Source organism: Bos javanicus, chromosome 25 (assembly GCF_032452875.1).
Source record: "Bos javanicus breed banteng chromosome 25, ARS-OSU_banteng_1.0, whole genome shotgun sequence".
Classification (NCBI taxonomy): domain Eukaryota; kingdom Metazoa; phylum Chordata; class Mammalia; order Artiodactyla; family Bovidae; genus Bos; species Bos javanicus.
The window spans coordinates 18,030,255-18,051,364 of record NC_083892.1 but is presented as its reverse complement, the minus strand read 5'-3'; the positions used below and the strand labels follow the sequence as shown (position 1 = coordinate 18,051,364).

The window sequence follows — 21,110 nt, the reverse complement described above, 5'->3', positions numbered from 1 at the left end:
CTCCCCAGTTTCTCATTTCTCCAAGGACTCCAGATTCAAGAACCAACACTCAGAGGCATCTTTTCTCTTGGATATCTCACACATCTCAACGCCCATGTGTCCAAAATAGACCTCAGCATCTTTACTTGATTTGCTTTTTCTCACTTCCTGTCTTGATTGACAGCATGGCTATCTTTATAATGTCAAAGTCAGAAATCCTAGATCATTCTTGACTCCTTTCTAGTCTCATCTCTAATCTCTCACTGAGTCCTACTGAAACTACCTCCTGAAGCCCTCTGCAATCTCCAGTCCTCCCCATTCCCCCCGCCACTGCCATAGTTATGGCCTCATCATTCTCTCCCTGAACCACTGCAGTATCTTCTAGATCATGGGTAAGAACTGGGCCACACAGCAGGAGGTGAGTGGTGGGTAAGCAAGCAAAGCTTCATCTGTATTTACAGCCACCCCTCGTTATTTGCATTACTGCCTGAGCTCTGCCTTCTGTCATGTCACTGACGGCGTTAGATTCTCATAGGAGCACAAACCTTACTGTGAATTGCACATACAAGGGGTCTAGGTGGTGTGTTCCTTCTGAGAATCTAATGCCTGATGATCTGATGTGGAGCTGAGGCAGAGATCATAATAAATCAATTGCTTGCGGACTCATCAAAAAGCTGCATCTGGGGGTGGACTTTATAGTGGCAAGAGAGGTGAATTTCTTCAATTGTACAGTTGCATCTTGGTGGCAGGCTTTAAGTTAGAATCCAGCACTTATTTCAGTCCATGCATGGCCTGCCTGTGTTTTATTTACCACTTCTGTCTCTGCTTCTTTTCCACACTGTGCACTTGTCTCAGTCACAGTTTTGGCAAACTCACAAGCTAACTCTAGCCAAAATGAGTAAAAAATGAGTGTCACTGGGGAGCTTCTTTGAAAAGGGGGAAAGACTAAATTATGAGACAGCAGAATACTCTAAGACTGCCAACAAAAAGAAAGCCACAGTTACAAGAAAATATCAAGAGACTTAAGTTACAGGCTCATTGCAACAGGTGATTTATATTCTCTAAGCTCACTTTCTATGGTGACCAGCTATCCAACAAAGCCATGAAATCTTCAAATCTGCTTTGCCACATGGAGACCTAGCACCCTGCATTAAAAGACAAGCCTTGGGAGCTTTTCAAAAGAAAAAATGTGAACAGGAAGAACAGAAGCAATTATTGAAGGCCACCACACCATCAAGCATTCCTGCACTAACAGCATCATTCTTAGAGGCTAAATTAGCACATCTGCTTGGATCACTTTCTGATTGAAAATCCCAAAGTTTCCAAACTCCTTAACATAGCTACAATGTCCTTGGCTTGATTTAACCCAGGCCTACTTTTCCATTCCACTTGAAGTCTGTGCTCTACACCCTGAGTGTGGCTACCAGGTAGGTCACACTGGCACTAGCCTCCTGGCCTTTACACTTGAGGTTCCCTCTACCTGTAGTGTCCTTCCTGAACTTCTTAAGCTGGATTATGAAGTTTAAGTTCATGAAGTTGCCTTGTCAAGAGGCTGTGTTCACCTCCCTCCCACCTAGGCTCTGGCATGCTCACTCAGCCCTCTGCACCCTGCTTTTTATAACATTTGCCACACTGCTTTGAAACTGCATTTAAACTTGTGAGTTCCACAGGGGACAGGGGTCAAAACTGATTCATCTCTTGATTGCTAACATCTAGGATTGTGCCTGGAGCACAGTAGTCATTTGGAGATGTTGGTAAATAAATGAGCTTTCCTTTGGCCCACAGTGTTCTTCATAAATGAGACAAGAGAAAAGGAAAAGCTACATTTAGTGGAGGAGGCCAAAATGAGACTTAAAAGGAGCAGTTTCTAGGTTGACTAATTAGTAATCATCCGTAAGGCAGAGGTGGCAAGAGTCTGCCTTGGGAGCAGATTAGATGATGTAGATGGTATAGTAGATGACGATGGTGATGATGGTAATGACGCGGACAATCGTCATGATGAAAATGAGGAAGACCATTTACTCAGACCTGTATTCCAGGCACTGGGCTTGTTCTCAATGTTCCTGTCTTATATTATGAGGCAAATAAAGTCTCAGAAAGGCTTAGGATTTGCCCAAAATTATACAACTGGTAAGTGATGAGGATTTCAGACCAGGTCTAACACTCAATTCTTCTTAAACTGTGCTGATAATTGAAACATTCATTCATTAAACACTTATTAAATATTTATTATATGCCAGATCTCTTTTAGGCACTGAGTGGTAAGCAAAACAGACAGACCCTTGCTTTACATATCTTTTATCCTGGAGAGGTGAGTGAAAATGAAAGTGAAAGTTGCTCAGTCATGTCCAACTCTGGGACTCCATGGACTATACAGTTCATGGAATTCTCCAGGCCAGAACAGTAGAATGGGTAGCCTTTTCCTTCTCCAGGAGATCTTTCCAACCCAGGGATTGAACCCAGGTCTCCCACATTGCAGGCGGATTCTTTATCAGCTGAACCACAAGGGAAGCTTTGAGAGAGGAGACTCAAGATAAAATGATGCAGAAGTCAAAAATGTAGCATATCTTAAGGGTAGAAGTACTATGGAGAAAAACAGAGCAGGGCCCTTAGGAAGTACAAGAAGTGGTGCAAGTGGGTTGAGTACAGGGTAGCCAGAGAAGGCTTTCCTGTGAAGATGGAAATTGAACAAAGACCTGAAGGCAGTAAAACAGCAACCTGAGAAAATTTCAGGCGGAAGGAACAGCAAGTGCAAAGGCCCTGAGGTGGGAATGGGCAGGGTGGCTAAGCTGAGTTGCTGAAGAGAAAAGTAGTGGGATATAAGATCAGAAGGGTAAGGAGCAGATTTTTAGAGTTTTGTAGGCCTTTTCAATGGTCAAAGAAACTTGTTGGCTGGACCCTGAGGAACTGGGAGTTGGAAATCATCCTGAAGTCCTTATCACCTATGAGCACTATAAAGCATCCTATGGAATGGTGAGAGTATTATACTCATAAGCTTTTTCCATGCTTGATCTTGAACTTGGTCTTAAGTGGGGTTTCTCATGCTTAGCACTGTTGACATTTCTGCTGGCTAATTCTTAGCACAGTCTCTCTATGTATGTGTGTGTGCGCATGCGCATGCATGTGTGTCTGTGTGTGTGTGTGTGTGTGTGTGAGATGGGGAGGAGGGTGTCTTGTGCACTGTGGGATATTTATTAGCATCCCTTGATTTTACCAACTAGATACCAGTAGCATTCCACATGTGGCAACCAGTAATGACTCCAGATAGGGCCAAATGTGCCCTATTGAGAACCACAATCTAAAGAAAGGCAGACTCCAGCTCCCCGTGCTGGGAGCGAATCTCCATTTCCTACATTCACACCTCTCCCATCCATCAGCCCCATGGGGTTACCTACTAAAGACCCAGGCAAACATTGATTCTAGGTCCACTAGCCATTAACACATTTACACACTAGGCACACTGTCGAGAGCCACTGCCAACTCTAATGGGACCCTGGGTGCCATTTGCTTAACCCCAAAACCCATGAGAGAGCCACAGAATAGGCCTCAGCCTTATTTTGGATGGCTTGTCACCCTTGTCTTCCTTTCCCCAGGAATAAGAAGATTTGCTGAAGATCCTGATAACTACATAGGATCCTTCCTCCCCAGAGAACATCTGGTCAGAGCAAGACCATGAATTTCCCCCATATTATCATAATGCTCAATGTTAATTGGGCACTTCTGTATCAGAGCTTTGCATACCTTGGCTTACTATGTAGGCTTATTCTAAGGTATGGAAACTTATCACTATCCCCATTCTATAGGTGATGAAGCTAAGGTTCAGAGATGTTTAAAAAAACTCCTTTTCTGGACCACAGGTGCTGTAAGCCACCATTACTGTCTCTGATTTATGAAACAACCTAAGGAAATGATGTTCATTGAGTATCTAGTATGTGCCAGACAATGGACCCTAGTTAGAACCTGAGGAGGGCTAAAACTGAAGGAGCTCCCAGCAAAGGGCTCCCTGCCCATTCACAGTCCACTGGGCACTGCTTTGCCCAGGTTCCAATGTACAGCTGAATTGACTCCATGCCCCATAAGACATAGTCACCAAGATCTGAGGGTGTATGCATTCATTTTACCTTTACACGCTTGGCATTCAAGGCTCCAGAGGTAAACACTGATTTGCAAATTTTAAAAATATAGAAACTAGCAAACAGGACTGGACATAAAAAGTAGATTTGGTTCTCTACAGTCTATCTGCTCTCATATGAACCACCCAGAGCAGGGTAGATTGGAAACTCACCCCTCCAGGGAAAAAGAGCATTTTTTCAGTCTGGCTTGCCTACAAGGTCAGTTAGAGCATGGAGTTTGGAGTCAGCCAGCCTTGGAGATGGAGAAGGCAATGGCACCCCAATTCAGTACTCTTGCCTGGAAAATCCCATGGACGGAGGAGCTTGGTAGGCTACAGTCCATGGGGTTGCACAGAGTCAGACATGACTGAAGTGACTTAGCAGCAGCCTTGGAGCTGAGTCTTGGCCTAATGCTTACTAGCTGTGAGACTTCTGGGTTTCTATTTCCTTGTCTAACACTCCTCACCTGTAATAGTAGATGACTGTCTACAACAGTAGATGACTCCTAGGCTTTTTCTGAGGACTAATCAAGATAATGCACGTAACACTTAGCAAAGTACTTGGCACAGTAAGTGTTCAATAAATGCTGTTATCTTGTTATCAATACTATGATCATCATCACAATCATTACCATCATCATCACTATCATCATCCTTCTGGTTGCTCAGGTCAAAATGTCAGAGTCATCCTTGATTTCTTTCATTTACATTCCACCTCCAATCCATCAATAAACCTTGTCAATTCCTCCTTCAAGACCCCTCGAGGCTCTGACCACTTCTCACCCTCTCCATTGCCACTCCCCTGATTCAAGCCATTAACATTTCTTACCTGGATTATTACAGTGGCCTCCAGCTGGCCTCCTTTTTCCTCTGTGGTCTAATCTCCATGTAACATTCAAAACAATCCAGTAAAAATGTATATCATCACATCTAACACTGCTCCAAACCCTCTAGTACATTTCCACAAGCTTCAGAGGAAAGACCAAAGTCTATTCAGTGGTCTACAAGGCCTGTGTCTCCAGACCCAATGGACTTCTTGTCATCCCTCAGACATGTTGCTGCTACTGCTACTAAGTTGCTTCAGTTGTGTCCGACTCTGTGCAACCCCACTGACGTCAGCCCACCAGGCTCCCCCGTCCCTGGGATTCTCCAGGCAAGAACACTAGAGTGGGTTGCCATTTCCTTCTCCAGTGCATGAAAGTGAAAAGTGAAAGTGAAGTCGCTCAGTCGTGTCCGACTCCTAGCTACCCCATGGACTGCAGCCCACCAGGCCCTTCTGTCCATGGGATTTTCCAGGCATGTTGCATGTGTTCTTACTTCAAGGCCTTTGCTCATATGGCTCCTTTGCCTGGAACTGTCTCCCTCCTGTGAGTGAGCACACAGCTGGTTCCCTCATCATCTTCAGCCTTCATTAAAATGTTCCATTCTCTTCTCAGTGAGACCTCCGTTTACCTCCCTACTTAAAATCCATTCCCAGACACACTCCCAACTTCCATGTCTGCTTCTTTTTTCTCCATAGCACTTAGCGTCTAGCATAGAATACAGCCTGTTTCTTTACTTTATTCTTTACTTTATTTTCTGGGTTTTCCAATGAGAGCAGTGATTTTTATCAGTCTGTTCATTGTTAAGTCCTCAATACCTAAAATACTTCCTGGCACATGGGAGATTCTAAAAAAGATTTGTCAGATAAGTGAATGAATGAATCCCATTACTGTAACTATTAGGTCCCATCCATCCAACTCTCAGGCCCCAGTTGTCACAGTCTCTTTCTCTCACTTCCATGTTAGACACCAAAAAGCACTGGGCTATGTGTGGAACCTCAAAAACTCCACTGTTTGGACAATCATTCCAAGTGTTTCTCTTGTCCCAAGCTTAGAAACTCAGATTTGAATGCTATGTCAATCAGCAGCCCTGAGCCAGGCATGGCCAAATCCATGAGGAAGTCAGAGGAGAGGCCTGCAGGCCAGAGCTTCTGGCAACAGGCCAACCCCTGCTGATGGTGAGGGATGGGGTATCGAAGGCAATGCTGGTGACGAAGCAGGCAGTGGAGAGGCACTGATCAACAAGGGAGGCGAAAAGTCACACTTCATGTCCATTGATTGAGAGTTTAATGAAAGTGATCATTCACATTTGGGTTCCATCACCGGAGCAGTGTGCTGACTGGCAATGGGGTGTGTGCCAACTGTCCTAGGCCTGGCTTTCTGGGTTTTGCTTTACAAAAGCCCTTTCTCTTGTACTTGGAACTTGCCCATGGCAGTGGAAATGACTTGCACTGGTTTCAAGTGCTCCAGATGGACAAGGGAGTTTGAGAAAGATAAAGCACTCTGGCTTAAAAGGGAATCAATGACCCCCTACCCTGGCTCAACCCACCTGCTGCAGACACTGGGCTCTGAGAGCCAGTGAGGGGCCTACAGTCTCTCAACATTATCAGGAGGAAGGGAGACAAATGTGATTGCCTTTTAGCCCCTCCCATTTAGGCCAGGAAGTCTTATACTGCTGCTGGGATCAAATGCCAGTCCCCCAGGGCTCTTTCCAGAAAAAGGCCCCTCACTTCTACTTCCAGCCTACCGCCTAGCAATGTGAGAGGCCAAGGAATCTTGATCAATAGTGTCAGGTCTCTTCAACACTCTGGACCAAGGAGATGAGCTGGGTGGGTAGGGGGTCATCATAACCTCCCCCCACCCCCTTATCCTTCTCACATCTGGCCTCCTTTTCACAAGCATGTCTCCTGCCATAGTACATGTAGATACAGGGCAAATGAAGGTGCAGAACCTGTCCTGTTAGCTCCAGGAACTTCCACCAGATGGTGCTCATTCTCCCTCTCTCTCCATGCCCCGCCCACCCACTTGTCTTTTTCTCTCCTCTCACCTCCCTCCTTCTCAATCTCTCCCTCTACTATGATTTCTGATAGACATTTTAACCATAATAACAGTATTAATAAGAAGGCATTATATACTGACCAAGTGCCAGGCCTGATGCTAAGGACAGGCCCAGTGGAGGTTAGAGAGCAAGCACCCAAGCCAGAGTGAGTGAGTCCCATCCAGCTACACCTCCTATTGCCATGAAACTTTGGGCAAATAAGTCATTTCAATTATGCAACAGTTTCCTCCTCTATCACAGTGAGACAATAATAGCCATACCTACTCCATAGAGGCTTCTCTGGTGGCTCAGATGGTAAAGAATCTGCCTGGAATGGGAGAGACCCAGGTTTGATCCCTGGGTTGGGAAGATCCTCTGGAGAAGGAAATGGCAACCCACTCCAGTATTCTTGCCTAGAGAATTACATGGACAGAGGGGGCTACAGTCCATGGGGTTGCAAAGAGTCAGACATGACTGAGAGCAACTAACACACACACACACACACACACACACACACACCCCATAGGGGTACTTGGAGGATTCAGTGGGTTAATCCACATAAACCTCTTTGAAAGTAATAAGCACTATATAATTGATTGTTAAATCTTTTGACTCAGCTTCACAAAGCAGCCACTATTTCCCCACTTTATTGATGAGGCACATGAGTCTCTGAGAAATTAAATTGCCCAAAGTTGTATTGTTTCCAGTGTTGCTGAACCTCTGAAAAACCTGATGCATATCTCCCAAACTGATCAGTTTCATGAACTGTGATATACTGTCACATTTCTGAATCTACCCATAAGCAGTGGAACATGAGAAAAACCCAGGAGTTAAGCAGGCCTTAACTTAAAAAAAAAAAAAAAAAAAGCCTTAATAAAGGCTTAAACTTAACAAAGCCTCCTCTTTGGGAGATGGGATGGAGGAGAGGTTCTAGTGAGTTCTGTCTTTTTATTGGCTCTTTCAGATAACCCATCCTCAAAGCAATCCAGAAGCTTAGCTGAGGAGCTGGGCAAAGCCGTGGAGATCATGGGCAAAGGCAAGAATGGGATTGGATTTGGCAAAGTGGACGTCACAGTTGAGAAAGAACTTCAGAAGGAGTTTGATGTCAAGAAGGCCCCAGAGTTGAAGCTGTTTTTTGAGGGCAACAGATCACAGCCCATCAGCTGTGAAGGTAATGGTATTTGTGTGTCAATCAAAGGAATGCTAACTATGGAAACACAAAAATCTGCATTTCAGTGGCTTAACAGAATTACAAGTTTATGTCTTGCTTGCACCAAACCCAGTTGTAGCCAAGGTTGGGTGTGGGGCTTCTGGTCCACACAATCTTTCAAGGACCCAAGTCCCTGTCAGCCTGTGGCACTGTCCTCCCCTAGGACCTCTGATTCTCTGGCTGTTCCCTCTGTGTCTGGCCAGAAGTCGGTGCTGGGAGGCAGAGGAGTGCCCCCAGTGGAGTCCGTAGCCCAGACCTGGAGGTAGTGAATACCACTTCTATCCTCATCCTATTGACCTGGTTTCTGTTATGTGGCTCCACCCAACTGAAAGGCTGAGAAATATGGCCCTGCTCTATGACCATAAGGAAAAAAATGGATTTTGGTGCACATGTAGTTACCTCCACCATATCTGAGCCGGTGGGCCCTGGAGGCACACGAGATGGCACAGTGAGGTACATGGTTTCTAAACTGAAAAGACCAGAGAGTGAGTTCCCAGCTTACCTAACTGCCCACTCCCACTGCACCCTTCCACTTTAGAATGATCTTGACGGGGTCTCAGACCAAGGAAGCACTGACTGATCAAAAGGGAGACCGGGAGGTGCTAGAACAAGATGCGCATGGGACTGGGTGACTACTAAACTAAAGCTAAAGCTTCTGTCACCATCCATTTCATTAACTCATTCACCCACTTATTCCACACCTTTTTATTAAGAACCTAACATGTGTCAAGCCCCATCTTTCAAAAATATTCATTTATTTTTATTTATTTGGCTGCACTGGGTCTTAGTTATGGCATGTGGAATCTAGTTCCCTAACCAGGGATCGAACCCAAGCTCCCTGTATTAGGAGCACAGAGTCTTAGCCCCTAGAACATCTGGGAAATCCCTCAAGTCCTATCTTAATGCTGGGGAATTTGAAGAATTTTGTGCCTCAGTGTGACTAGGTCTTAATTTTTAAAAAGTGTTAAATATATGGAGAAGCTAAAGGTAAAGGGGAAAAAGGAAAGATACATCCATTTGAATGCAGAGTTTCAAAGAATAGCAAGGAGAAACAAGAAAGCCTTCCTCAGTGAAAAAAGCAAAGAAACAGAGGAAAAAAACAGAATGAGAAAGACTAGAAATCTCTTCAAGAAAATTAGAGGCACCAGGGGAACATTTCATGCAAAGATGGGCACAATAAAGGACAGAAACTATATTGATCTAACAGAAGCAGAAGTTAGTAAGAAGTGGCAAGAATACACAGAAGAACTATACAAAAAAGGTCTTCTTGACTCAGATAACCACTGTGGAGTGATCACTCACCTAGAGCCAGACATCCTGGAATGCAAAGTCAAGTGGGTTTTAGGAAGCATCACTATGAACAAAGCTAGGGGAAGTGATGGAATTCCAGCTAAGCTATTTCCAAATCCTAAAAGACGATGCTGTGAAAGTGCTGCACTCAACATGCCAGCAAATTTGGAAAACTCAGCAGTGGCCACAGGACTGGAAAAGGTCAGTTTTCATCCCAATCTCAAAGAAAGGCAATGCCAAAGAATATTCAAACTACCACACAATTGCACTCATCTCACACACTAGCAAAGTAATGCTGAAAATTCTCCAAGCCAGGTTTCAACAAACAATACATGAACTGTGAACTTCCAGATGTTCAAGCTGATTTTAGAAAAGGCAGAGGAACCAGAGATCAAATTGCCAACATCTGTTAGATCATCGAAAAAGCAAGAGAATTCCAGAAAAACATCTACTTTGACTGTGTGGATCACAACAAACTGGAAAATTCTTAGAGATGGGAGTAACAGATCATGTTACCTGCCTCCTGAGAAATCTATATGCAGGTCAAGAAGCAAAAGTTAGAACCAGACATGGAACAACAGACTGGTTCCAAATTGGGAGAAGAGTACGTCAATGGTGTATATAGTCACCTTGCTTATTTAACTTATATGCAGAGTTCAGTTCAGTTCAGTCGCTCAATCGTGTCCAAGTCTTTGCAACCCCATGAATCGCAGCACGCCAGGCCTCCCTGTCCATCATCAACCCCTAGATTTTACTCAAACTCATGTCCATCAACTCGGTGATGCCATCCAGCCATCTCATCCTCTGTCGTCCCCTTCTTCTCCTGCCCCCAACCCCTCCCAGCATCAGGGTCTTTTCCAATGAGTCAATTCTTCTCATGAGGTGGCCAAAGTATTGGAGTTTCAGCTAAGCATCATTCCTTCCAAAGAACACTCAGGGCTGATCTCCTTTAGGATGGACTGGTTGGATCTCCTTGCAGTCCAAGAGACTCTCAAGAGTCTTCTTCAACACCACAGTTCAAAAGCATCAATTCTTCAGCGCTCAGCCTTCTTCACAGTCCAACTCTCACATCCATACATGACCACAGGAAAAACCATAGCCTTGACTAGATGGACCTTTGTTGGCAAAGTAATGTCTCTGCTTTTGAATATGCTATCTAGGTTGGTCATAACGTTCCTTCCAAGGAGTAAGCGTCTTTTCATTTCATGGCTGCAGTCACCATCTGCAGTGATTTTGGAGCCCAAAAAATAAAGTCTGACACTGTTTCCTCTGTTTCCTCATCTATTTCCCATGAAGTGATGGGACCAGATGCCATGATCTTCGTTTTCTGAATGTTGAGCTTTAAGCCAACTTTTCACTCTCCACTTTCACTTTCATCAAGAAGCTTTTTAGTTCCTCTTCACTTTCTGCCATAAGGGTGGTGTCGTCTGAATATCTGAGGTTATTGATATTTCTCCCAGCAGAGTACATCATGTGAAATGTCAGGCTGGATGAAGCACAAGCTGGAATCAATATTGCCAGGAGAAATATCAATAACCTCAGATACACAGATGATACCACCATAATGGCAGAAAGCGAAGAAGAACTAAAGAGCTTCTTGATGAAAACGAAAGAAGAGAGTGAAAAAGTTGGCTTAAAACTCAACATTCAACAAACTAAGATCATGGCATCCAGTCCCATCACTTCATGGCAAATAGATGGGGAAACAATGGAAATAGTGACAGACTTTATTTTGTTGGGCTCCAAAATCACTGCAGATAGTGACTGCAGCTGTGAAATTAAAAGAGACTTGCTCCTTGGAAGAAAAGCTGTGATTAACCTAGACAACATCTTAGATAACAGAGGTGTTACTTTACGAACAAAGGTCAGTCTAGTCAAAGCTATGGTTTTTCCAGTAGTCATGTATGGATGTGAGAGTTGGACTATAAGGAAAGCTGGGAGTGCCGAAGAATTGATGCTTTTGAACTGTGGTGTTGGAGAAGACTCTTGAGAGTCTCTTGGACTGCAAGGAGATCCAACCAGTCAATCCTACAGGAAATCAGTCCTGAATATTCACTGGAAAGACTGATGCTGAAGCTGAACCTCCAATACTTTGGCCATCTGATGCGAAGAATTGATTCATTAGAAAAGATCCTGATGCTGGGAAAGATTGAAAGTAGAAGGAGAAGGGGATGACAGAGGATGAAATGGTTGGATGGCATGACTGACTTGATGGACATGAGTTTGAGCAAGCTCCAAGAGATGGTGACAGATGGGGAAGCCTGGTGTAGTGCAATTCATGGGGTCTCAAAGATTAGGACATGACTCACCAACTGAACTGAACTGAAATATATGGATGCAAAAATGTATGCACAATGTGTAGAAACAGTGGCTGACTTTATTTTTTGGGCTCCAAAATCACTGCAGATGGTGACTGCAGTCATGAAATTAAAAGATGCTTACTCCTTGGAAGGAAAGTTACGACCAAACTAGACAGCATATTAAAAAGCAGAGACATTACTTTGTCAACATAGATCCATCTAGTCAAGGCTATGGTTTTTCCAGTGGTCATGTATGGATGTGAGAGTTGGACTATAAAGAGGACTGAGCACAGAAGAATTGATGCTTTTGAACTGTGGTGTTGGAGAAGACTCTTGAGAGTCCCTTAGACTGCAAGGATATCCAACCAATCCATCCTAAGAGAAATCGGTCCTGGGTGTTCACTGGAAGGACTGATGTTGAAGCTGAAGCTCCAATACTTTGGCCACTGATGTGAAGAGTTGACTCATTGTAAAGGACCCTGATGCTGGGAAAGATTGAGGGTGGGAGGAGAAGGGGATGACAGAGGATGAGATGGCTGGATGGTATCATCGACTCGATGGACATGGGTTTGGGTGGACTCCAGGAGTTGGTGATGGACAGGGAGGCCTGGCGTGCTGCGGTTCATGGGGTCGCAAAGAGTCGGACATGACTGATCGACTGAACTGAACTGAACTGATGTTGGGAAAGATTGCGGGCAGGAGGAGAAGGGGACGACAGAGGATGAGATGGTTGGATGGCATCACTGACTCAATGGACATGAGTTTGGGTAGATTCCAGGAGTTGATGTTGGACAGGGAGGCCTGGTGTGCTGTGGTTCATGGGGTTGCAAGGAGTTGGACACGACTGAGCGACTGAACTGATCTGAACGTGTAGATGAATAGATAGATGGATGGAATAAAACTGATGAACACAGAAATGCTCAACACAACCCTTCCTTTATTAGTAGAATGTCCCCATTGTGTATGTTGAATGATTCAATCACAGAAAACTGAGCCTGTCTTTTAGCAGGGCTCAGCATTTAGCAGGAGAAGGCAATGGCACCCCACTCCAGTACTCTTGCCTGGAAAATCCCATGGAAGGCGGAGCCTGGTAGGCTGCATTCCATGGGGTCGCTAAGAGTCGGACACGACTGAGCGACTTCACTTTCACTTTTCACTTTCATGCATTGGAGAAGGAAATGGCAACCCACTCCAGTGTTCTTACCTGGAGAATCCCAGGGACGGGGGAGCCTGGTGGGCTTCCGTCTATGGGGTCGCACAGAGTTGGACAGGACTGAAGGGACTTAGCAGCAGCAGCAGCAGCATTTAGCATGTTTGCAAAAATCCTATTCAAGAGTGGTTGCAAGAACCAAAGGGGTAGAGTGGAGAGGGCCCACCAAGTGCAGGGGCTGCAGGCTGCCTTGAAGCTCTCAGAAGGGACACAAAGAGAGTATGAGATACACAGGCCAGACTTGCAGAAGAGCCTGCCTCAGGGCAGGTTGCATAAAAGACTTGGAGCCTCCTCCTAGCTGGTTTGTAGGAGGGTAGTGTGTGAGGGAGTAAGAAGAGAAAGAGATGAGGAGAGAGGATAGGAGTGAGAGAAAGGATAAAGACTGCTGCTTCCTGTGTGCTGAGTGATACCCTCAGTGGCTACACACTGACCTAAGCGAGGAGTCCTTTGTGATGTGTTGGTTTAGGGGAGGGCTGTGAAAAAAATAAAAGCCTGAAGTTACTTTGTTAAAGTACATATCTGCTCATGGAGTTACTCAGGCTCTTGGGATACCCTCACTTCCTAAAGGACAGGTGAGGTCCAACTGCACTTAAGGGTAAAAGGGTTGCAGCATAAAGAGGACTGTCTGAGCCCTCTTTGTGCTGGGAGCCAGTGCCTGAAATCTCCTCATCATTCAGGAAGCGTCACCATCACCTCCTCTAGGAAGTCTCCCCTGATTGCCTGGGTCATGTGCCTGCCCTGTTTCTGTGGTACTGTGGGTACTGTCCTTCCTCCTCAAGATCTCACCTCTCACCTGAGAGCACAGGACAGAATCCAATCTCACCTTCTTTTCTGCGATCTCTGAAAAGGCTACCAGAACTGGTGGACACTGTGACTTCAAATCCTCACTATGTACCTGAGGAGCAGCCACTTCCTCCCATCGAATTCTGAATTCTTCATCTGTAAAGTGTGAAGGGCAAAGATATCTACCTCTGAGGGTTCCTGGGAAGAAAGATAAGTGGACATGTCTGAAGCATTTACTGTGTTACAGATACTGTTCTAGGCCCTTCTCAGACATTACGACACAGGGTAGGAGGTGCTTTTACAGGTGGGGAAACTGAGGTGCAGAGAGTGGAATAACTCTTAAGGCTCCCCAGCTAATAAGCAGTGAGATTCACAAACATTTTCTCTAAAGGACCAGAAAGTAAATATTTCAAGCTTTACAGGCCAATCTCTGTTGAAACAATTTAACTCTGCTGATGCTCTGAAAAAGGAGCCATACACAAACAGATGTGGCTCTGTCCCAATAAAAATAACTTATAAAATTAGATGGCTGGTCAGATTTGGCCCATGGGCTATAGTTGATGGATCTTTCCTGCACATTGTTCTGTCCTCTAAGTAAATGGCAGATGTGGTTATTATTGTTGTTCAATCACTCAGTCATGTCCAATTCTGTGACCCCATGGACTGCAGCACACCCAGACTCCCCTGTCCATCACCAACTCCCGGAGCTTGCTCAAACTCATGTCCATTAAGTCAGCGATGCCATCCAACTATCTCCTCCTTGGTCATCTCCTTCTCGTCCTGCTTTCAATCTTCCCACATCAGGGTATTTTCTAATAACTTGGCTCTTCGCATCAGGTGGCCAAAGTAATGGAGCTTCAACTTCAGCATCAGTCCTTCCAATGAATATTCAGGGCTGTTTTCCTTTATGATTGACTGGTTTGATCTCCTTGTGATCCAATGGACTCTCAAGAGTCTTCTCAAAAACCACAGTTTAAAGCATCAATGTGGTTATTATTATCCTCAAATTATTACTTTTCTGACCCTAGACCAGGGCCTGGAATGCTTAGGTTTTTAATGCATATTTTGTGTTTGAATGGGGTGGTATTAGAAGGTCCCCACTGCAGCAGGCTTGGAGTAAAGAAGCCAGCTGTTATTTGTACTAGGCTTAACCATCTCCTTCTTCCTCAGTATGACCCTCAACCATGGAAAGAGACTATGGAATACTGGGATGGAGTCAGGGCCCAGATTTTAGGATGAGCACTAGCTGTGAGAACTTGAGGCAGCCTTGATCTATCACTTCCTAAAAAGAATGACTTGTGCCAATTCTGCCACTTGATAGGACTTCCCTGAGCCAAGCAGGTGATGGTACTTTACTGGCCTCCTACACTGTGACTTGTATGAAAATTTTCCTCAGATGCAGGTTGGGTTTAGTTCTTGTTGAGTCAAGTTCAGGTTCTCCTCTGGTCTCCAAGGACTGATGGTGGGAGACTTGGCTTTGACCATCTCCGTTGAGGGAGGGAGACTCAGGCTGCCTCCAGGCCCTCAATTAATGATGCATTCACACCTTGTGCCTGGAAATATGCAGCAGAGTGACGGCCCCAGTTAATTATTGGCACGACATTCACACCTCAGTTGTCACTGTGTCCTCTGGCTCAGAGCCGAGGAACAGGACAGGCACCTGCATAGTGGGGACAGTGCCCAACACTCAGAAACAAACTGTTTACCAGACTCAGAGCTGTCTCAGTCCCATGGGGCCCAGGGGGCCAAGTGGAGTCCATCCATCCCAGAGAGGAGGGTTCAAGATCAAGTTCCCTCACAGTTATCTAATGATTCATTAACCTCGTTCATTCATCCCATGATTTCCTGAACACCTACTATGAACCAGACATTACAAGATGTAGGGGAGGAAAACTTTTCCTTTCTTCCCTTCTAGGTTCTTTGAGGGGTCTAATAATTAAATGGACATAAGAGAGATTAATGAAAGAAAAATTAATTTCATATGTACAGGAGTCCCAAAGATATGAGGCTAAAAAGAAGTGATCAAAGCAGGCAGATTTTATACCTTTTAGACAAAGAAACAATAAAGTTGTGAAGAATTGACAAGAAAAAAGGGGTTGGGGCTTGGGGTAGAAAATTAGTGAGGAAGTAACCAGGTTTGTTTATATAGCCTTCTTGACCTTAAAACCCTATGAGTCGTAATAAGGATGTCATCTACCCTGCTAGTGTTGGGAGGGTACCGCCACATGGGAGATTTATTTCCTGCTTTCAGAGGGATAAAGAAGAATCAGAACATCTTTTTTGCACAGGCTATTTCTCAAGTACCTTTAATTCAAAATTATATGCCAAAGTAGTAGAATTTGAGGTGGCATATTCTATTATCCTTCAGGAGCTACTGAGAAAGTTAGCAAAAACTCATAACTTCAGAAACAGAGTCAATGAGGAAAATATAACAGGTCATAATATAGAGAATGATTGAAAGGAGAGTAGGAAAAGACCAAACTGAGGATTAAATAAGCAGGATGAGATGCACTTGAGGGCTGAGAGGAAAGGACAGCCTAGGCGGAGGGACTGGTGGATGCCACAGCCAGTGTGCTGGAAGACAAGGGTGTGACTGGAGAGTGGCCACAGGGAGAGGGAAATCAGGGCAATGGTCCTGATGACCTGATATGCAAACTCATTTGAAGGGATTTTATTCACCTTTTTTGACATTTTCAGAATGTCTAAGCTAATTTCTTTCAGGTCACTTGGAAAAAAATAATTTTTTCAGGCAAAGCCTTTAGGAGAAAGGGTTTGTTTTCATGATGTGTGCCTCTTTCTTCCTAAAAGATGGCTTGGACCACTGTGAAAATAGAATCTCAACATTAGGCTGGTATCTGGGTTGGAGGGGTGGGGATGACTGCTGTGAGTGGAACCATGGTCTGAGAATGGCATGATGCCTCCCCACCCACTCTGACCCTTGAGACCACCACATCATCCTCTTATGAACCTTCAGAGGCTTGACTCACTGTGACTTTTTTAATGGCCTAATCTGTATCTACTGAAGCTGGACATTGTGTACCCATGACCAGAAATTCTTGTCTTGGGCATGTACCCAACAGAAGTGCATATAATGTGCCCCTAGAGACATGCCCAAGAATTAATTCTTAATAGCCCCAAACTGTAAACAAACCAAATGCCCATTAATAAGGAATGGATAAATAAGTCATGGAAATCTCACACAACAGTGGGAATGAATCTGAAAATGCAACATGGAGGACTCTCACATGTGTAATGAAGCCAGATCCTCAATCACATACTGTATGACTGTTTACATGCAGTTCAAGAACAAGCTGTTAGAAGCTAGGGTAATTGTTACTTCTAGTTACCTCTAGGTGAGAGCAGGGTAGAGGCTGGGAGGGGGCACATGGGGACTTCTAAGGGGCTGATAATTTTCTATTTATTTATCTGGGTGGTATTTACACATGTTTGTTCGTTTTATGAAAATTCATCAAACTGTATATTATAATTTGTGTACCTTTCTCCACGTTGCTGCTGCTGCTGCTAAGTCGCTTCAGTCGTGTCCGACTCTGTGCGACCCCCATAGATGGCAGCCCACCAGGCTCCTCTGTCCCTGGGATTTTCCAGGCAAGAACACTGGAGTGGGTTGCCATTTTCTCCTCCAATGCATGAAAGTGAAAAGTGAAAGTGAAGTCACTCAGTCGTGTCCGACTCTTAGCGACCCCATGGACTGCAGCCTACCAGGCTCCTCCGTCTATAGGATTTTCCAGGCAAGGGTACTGGAGTGGGGTGCCATTGCCTTCTCCATTTCTCCATGTAAACATACTTAATTAGAACATTTTTAAAGGCCTAATGTTCTTAGGAAAGGTAAGTAAAGACACTTGGTGCCCTTTCCAGTCAATTTAACAATAATGTCCTTTTCAGACAGTTGAACAACACTGTGTGCATTCCTCAAGCCCCAGGCTGCAATTTGTCCTACCACAGGGGCTTTGCACAACCTGTTTTCTCTGCCTTTCCTTCTCTAGCTACTTCCTGTTAACTCTTACGTATCCTTCAGTTTTCAGCTCATAAGTGATTTCCTCCAGGATTTCCTCCTCAACTTCACAGTGTAGGTCATGTATCTACTGGTCCACAGAATTTTGCTTCTTAATGCTAACTTTGGGTGTGACTACATACTTGTTTGTGCAGTTATTTAACAATTATCTTCCTCAACAGAATGAGAGGTGCATAGCAGAGGCAAGGTCTTATTTCTGTTCACCATTTTATCCCCAGGACCAAACACGGCACTCCAGTGCATATTTATCAAATGAATGAATGAGTGAAGGAATGAATCATGAGAGAAGGAATACAGGCTTTTTTATGTCATACAAAGCTACTCACAACTAACATTGCTCTAGCTCATAAATTCGTTTTAAATGATCCATTCTATTCTATAACAGTCTTTGACAGAAAATATTTTCATTATCTGCCATCATATAACATCGATGATCCTAGCAAGCACAGTCCATTTGTAGCCTTGTGTACATTTTGGCACACTATTATGTCTCCCAGATATGGTCGATGTGTCTCAATTTTAGAAGCTTTCTGCATGCTTGGCATTTCCTATATGATAGCTGAGAAATGGAAGTCAGGATAGATGACCTTAGAGGACATCCATGTCTCAGCTAATGAATGGGAGACACACGGAGATAATGGAATTTTCCTAAGGGTGCAGAAAAATTCTGCTGGTCTTTACCTTTTAAATTTTTATATTTAAAAAAATAAATCCATCTTCCTTTTACTTTGAATGGTGAATAAGAAAACACGGCTGGGCATGCTTCCTCCTCTGTTTGATTCCCAGGTTCACTAGTGGGGTGGCCACTAGCAAGTTGAAACCTCAATATGTATCCCATAGGGCTACTATGGAGATGTAATACATGCAAAATGCTCAGCACAGTGCCTGGTCCTTGGTAAGTGTTCGGTAAAGTTTAGTTGTTATTAAAGTTTACATCCTTGGGGCTCAGGTTGAGGAAGAGAGGAAAAATTGACCTTGGCTTTCAAGGGGTGGGAATCTAAGGCAAGAGGTTTTTACTCATTTAACTTGGGGAAGATAGGCCTTGCTCCAGTTCAAGAGGAAACTTCTGTGCGATCCATTTAATTGTACCTCTCTCTCCAGGAGTGGTTGAATCTACTGCTTTGGTTGTTTGGTTGAGAAGACAAATTAGCCAGAAAGCATTTCTGTTCTCTAACAGCAATGAGATAGCAGAGTTTGTGAATTCCAGGCCCTTGGTCATCATCGGTTTCTTCCAGGTACTGCATTCAAGAGGTGGGAGGTGGCTTCTCAGTTTCTAAGGATTCCTATGTCTGGGAAGGTGCGTGGGGTGAAGAGAGGTCTTCCATTTAGGTTAATTCCATGCCCATTTTTCCTTTTTCAATGAGTGGTTTTCTGGGAAAACTGGAAGGATAAAAAAGAAAAAGTGGAAGCTGAAATGGCAGGAGGAGCTAACTACAAAGGCAGATAGTAATGGGGAGAAAGGAGGGGAGATTAGTATACTTTGAACTGGTTTTGATAGTATCAGATCAGATCAGTCGCTCAGTCGTATCCGACTCTTTGCGACCCCATGAATCGCAGCATGCCAGGCTGATCTTTTTGAGGTCCACTTAGAACATCAATGAATAATAAATGATTTTCAAATTGCCCCTGCTTTTGGAGAATGAGTTTTTTATACATCTTTGCTCATTTCCTGTAACTTTGATGACTCCTCCCTTTTTCTGAGCAGAAATCAGAACTTTGGGGTTATATTTATACATGGGGAGAATTTGTACTTTTTTCTCTCCCATATTACATTTTGACATTGTTTTGCGCCACAGTTTTCTTTCAAGCTAAAGAATGAAGGCTGAAACTACAGTTATATCTTAATATGAAGTTCATATTTGTTACTACATGTGATCAAATCAATGGCCTCTTCTGAAAGCAATTAAGGACTGTGTGTGCATGTGTGCTTAGTCACTCAGTTGTGTCCAACTCTGCAACCCCACTGACTGTAGGCTGCCAGGCTCTTCTGTCCATGGGGTTTCCCCAGGCAAGAATATTGGAGTAGGTTGCCATACCCTCCTCCAGGGGATCTTCCCAACCCAGGGATTGAAACCAGGTCTCCCACCTTGCAGGCAGATTCTTTACCATCTGAGCCACCAGGGAAGTCCATTTAAGGACTAAATGTTATTAATAAAAAGTCTCAACAACTGTGTTCAGACTTCACACTCATACTTGGAAAAGGTCAAGTTTATCAATTCTCTCTGTTTATCTCTGTGGATTTGCCTATTTTGACCTTAGTCATAGCCATAGAGGAGAAGGCAATGACAACCCACTCAAGTACTCTTGCCTGGAAAATCCCATGGATGGAGGAGCCTGGTGGGCTGCAGTCCATGGGGTCGTGAAGCGTTGGACACAACTGAGTGGCTTCACTTTCACTTTTTACTTTCATGCATTGGAGAAGGAAATGGAAACCCATTCCAGTATTCTTGCCTGGAGAATCCCAGGAACAGAGGAGCATGGTGGGCTGCCATCTATGGGGTTGCACAGAGTCAGACACGACTAATGTGACTTGGCAGCAGCAGCATAGCCATAGAAGTATTCTGGGTGTGAAACATCCATGAAGGTGGATTTAGGTAGCCTACCAAAACCACAGAACTTGGAAAGGTGAAGAGTTGAGTTAGTCACCATTTTCACCCTGTCCTTAAAATTGCTAGGCATTTTGCTTTCTGTCGAAGCCTCATCAAACATCTCTCCCCAAATAGGACTTGGAGGAAGAAGTAGCAGAGTTGTTCTATGATATGATTAAAGACTTTCCAGAACTAACGTTTGGAGCGATATCGATTAGACATGCCATTGGGCGTTACCATGTCACCCTTGACAGTGTTATAGTGTTCAAAAAGGTAAGACTTGAATTTTATTGCTAGTGACGGGTCTCTAGTTCAAAATAATGAACCATGCATGGGCTTTGGGTATAAATTCTGGTTCTGTACTTGTGAACTAAGTGGTATTGACTAGTTGGTTTCTGGGAAACCAGTCTCTAGACGTCTGTCTGACCTTTCCATCCATTTCCCATCGGGAGCTCTTCCTTTCCTTAACCAGTAAATGCCATTAATTAAGGCTCAGTCTTCTGCCCTGCATTTTCTTCTGGTCCATCCACATACCCATGATTTACAAATCTCCATCTCCAGCCAGACTCCTCTAATCTCCAGACCTTTAAATCCATCACCAGACGTCTCAACATGGTCAAGCCTAAAGTCATGACCTCCCTTCTGAACCCTCTTCTAGTATTCTCTCTCTCTTTTTGTGAATAGCAGAAACATTTATTCCACCCAGCAGCCACTGAAGAAAAGCAAAGTTCAAAAACATTTCTTTGA

General features: G+C 44.2%; 1 protein-coding gene across 2 annotated transcripts in view; it reads left to right on the top strand.

Moving 5' to 3' along the window:
- PDILT (protein disulfide isomerase like, testis expressed) overlaps window positions 1-21,110 on the top strand; it is a 51,192-nt gene that overhangs the window by 10,880 nt on the left and 19,202 nt on the right. Inside the window, exons 3-5 of one of the 2 annotated variants that reach the window (XM_061401305.1) lie at window positions 7,914-8,120; window positions 18,877-19,010; window positions 20,499-20,636. In XM_061401305.1, the coding sequence (XP_061257289.1) occupies window positions 7,914-8,120; window positions 18,877-19,010; window positions 20,499-20,636 (479 nt within the window). The remainder of the gene's footprint in view (window positions 1-7,913; window positions 8,121-18,876; window positions 19,011-20,498; window positions 20,637-21,110) is intronic. The other variant, XM_061401306.1, reaches the window with a different exon arrangement.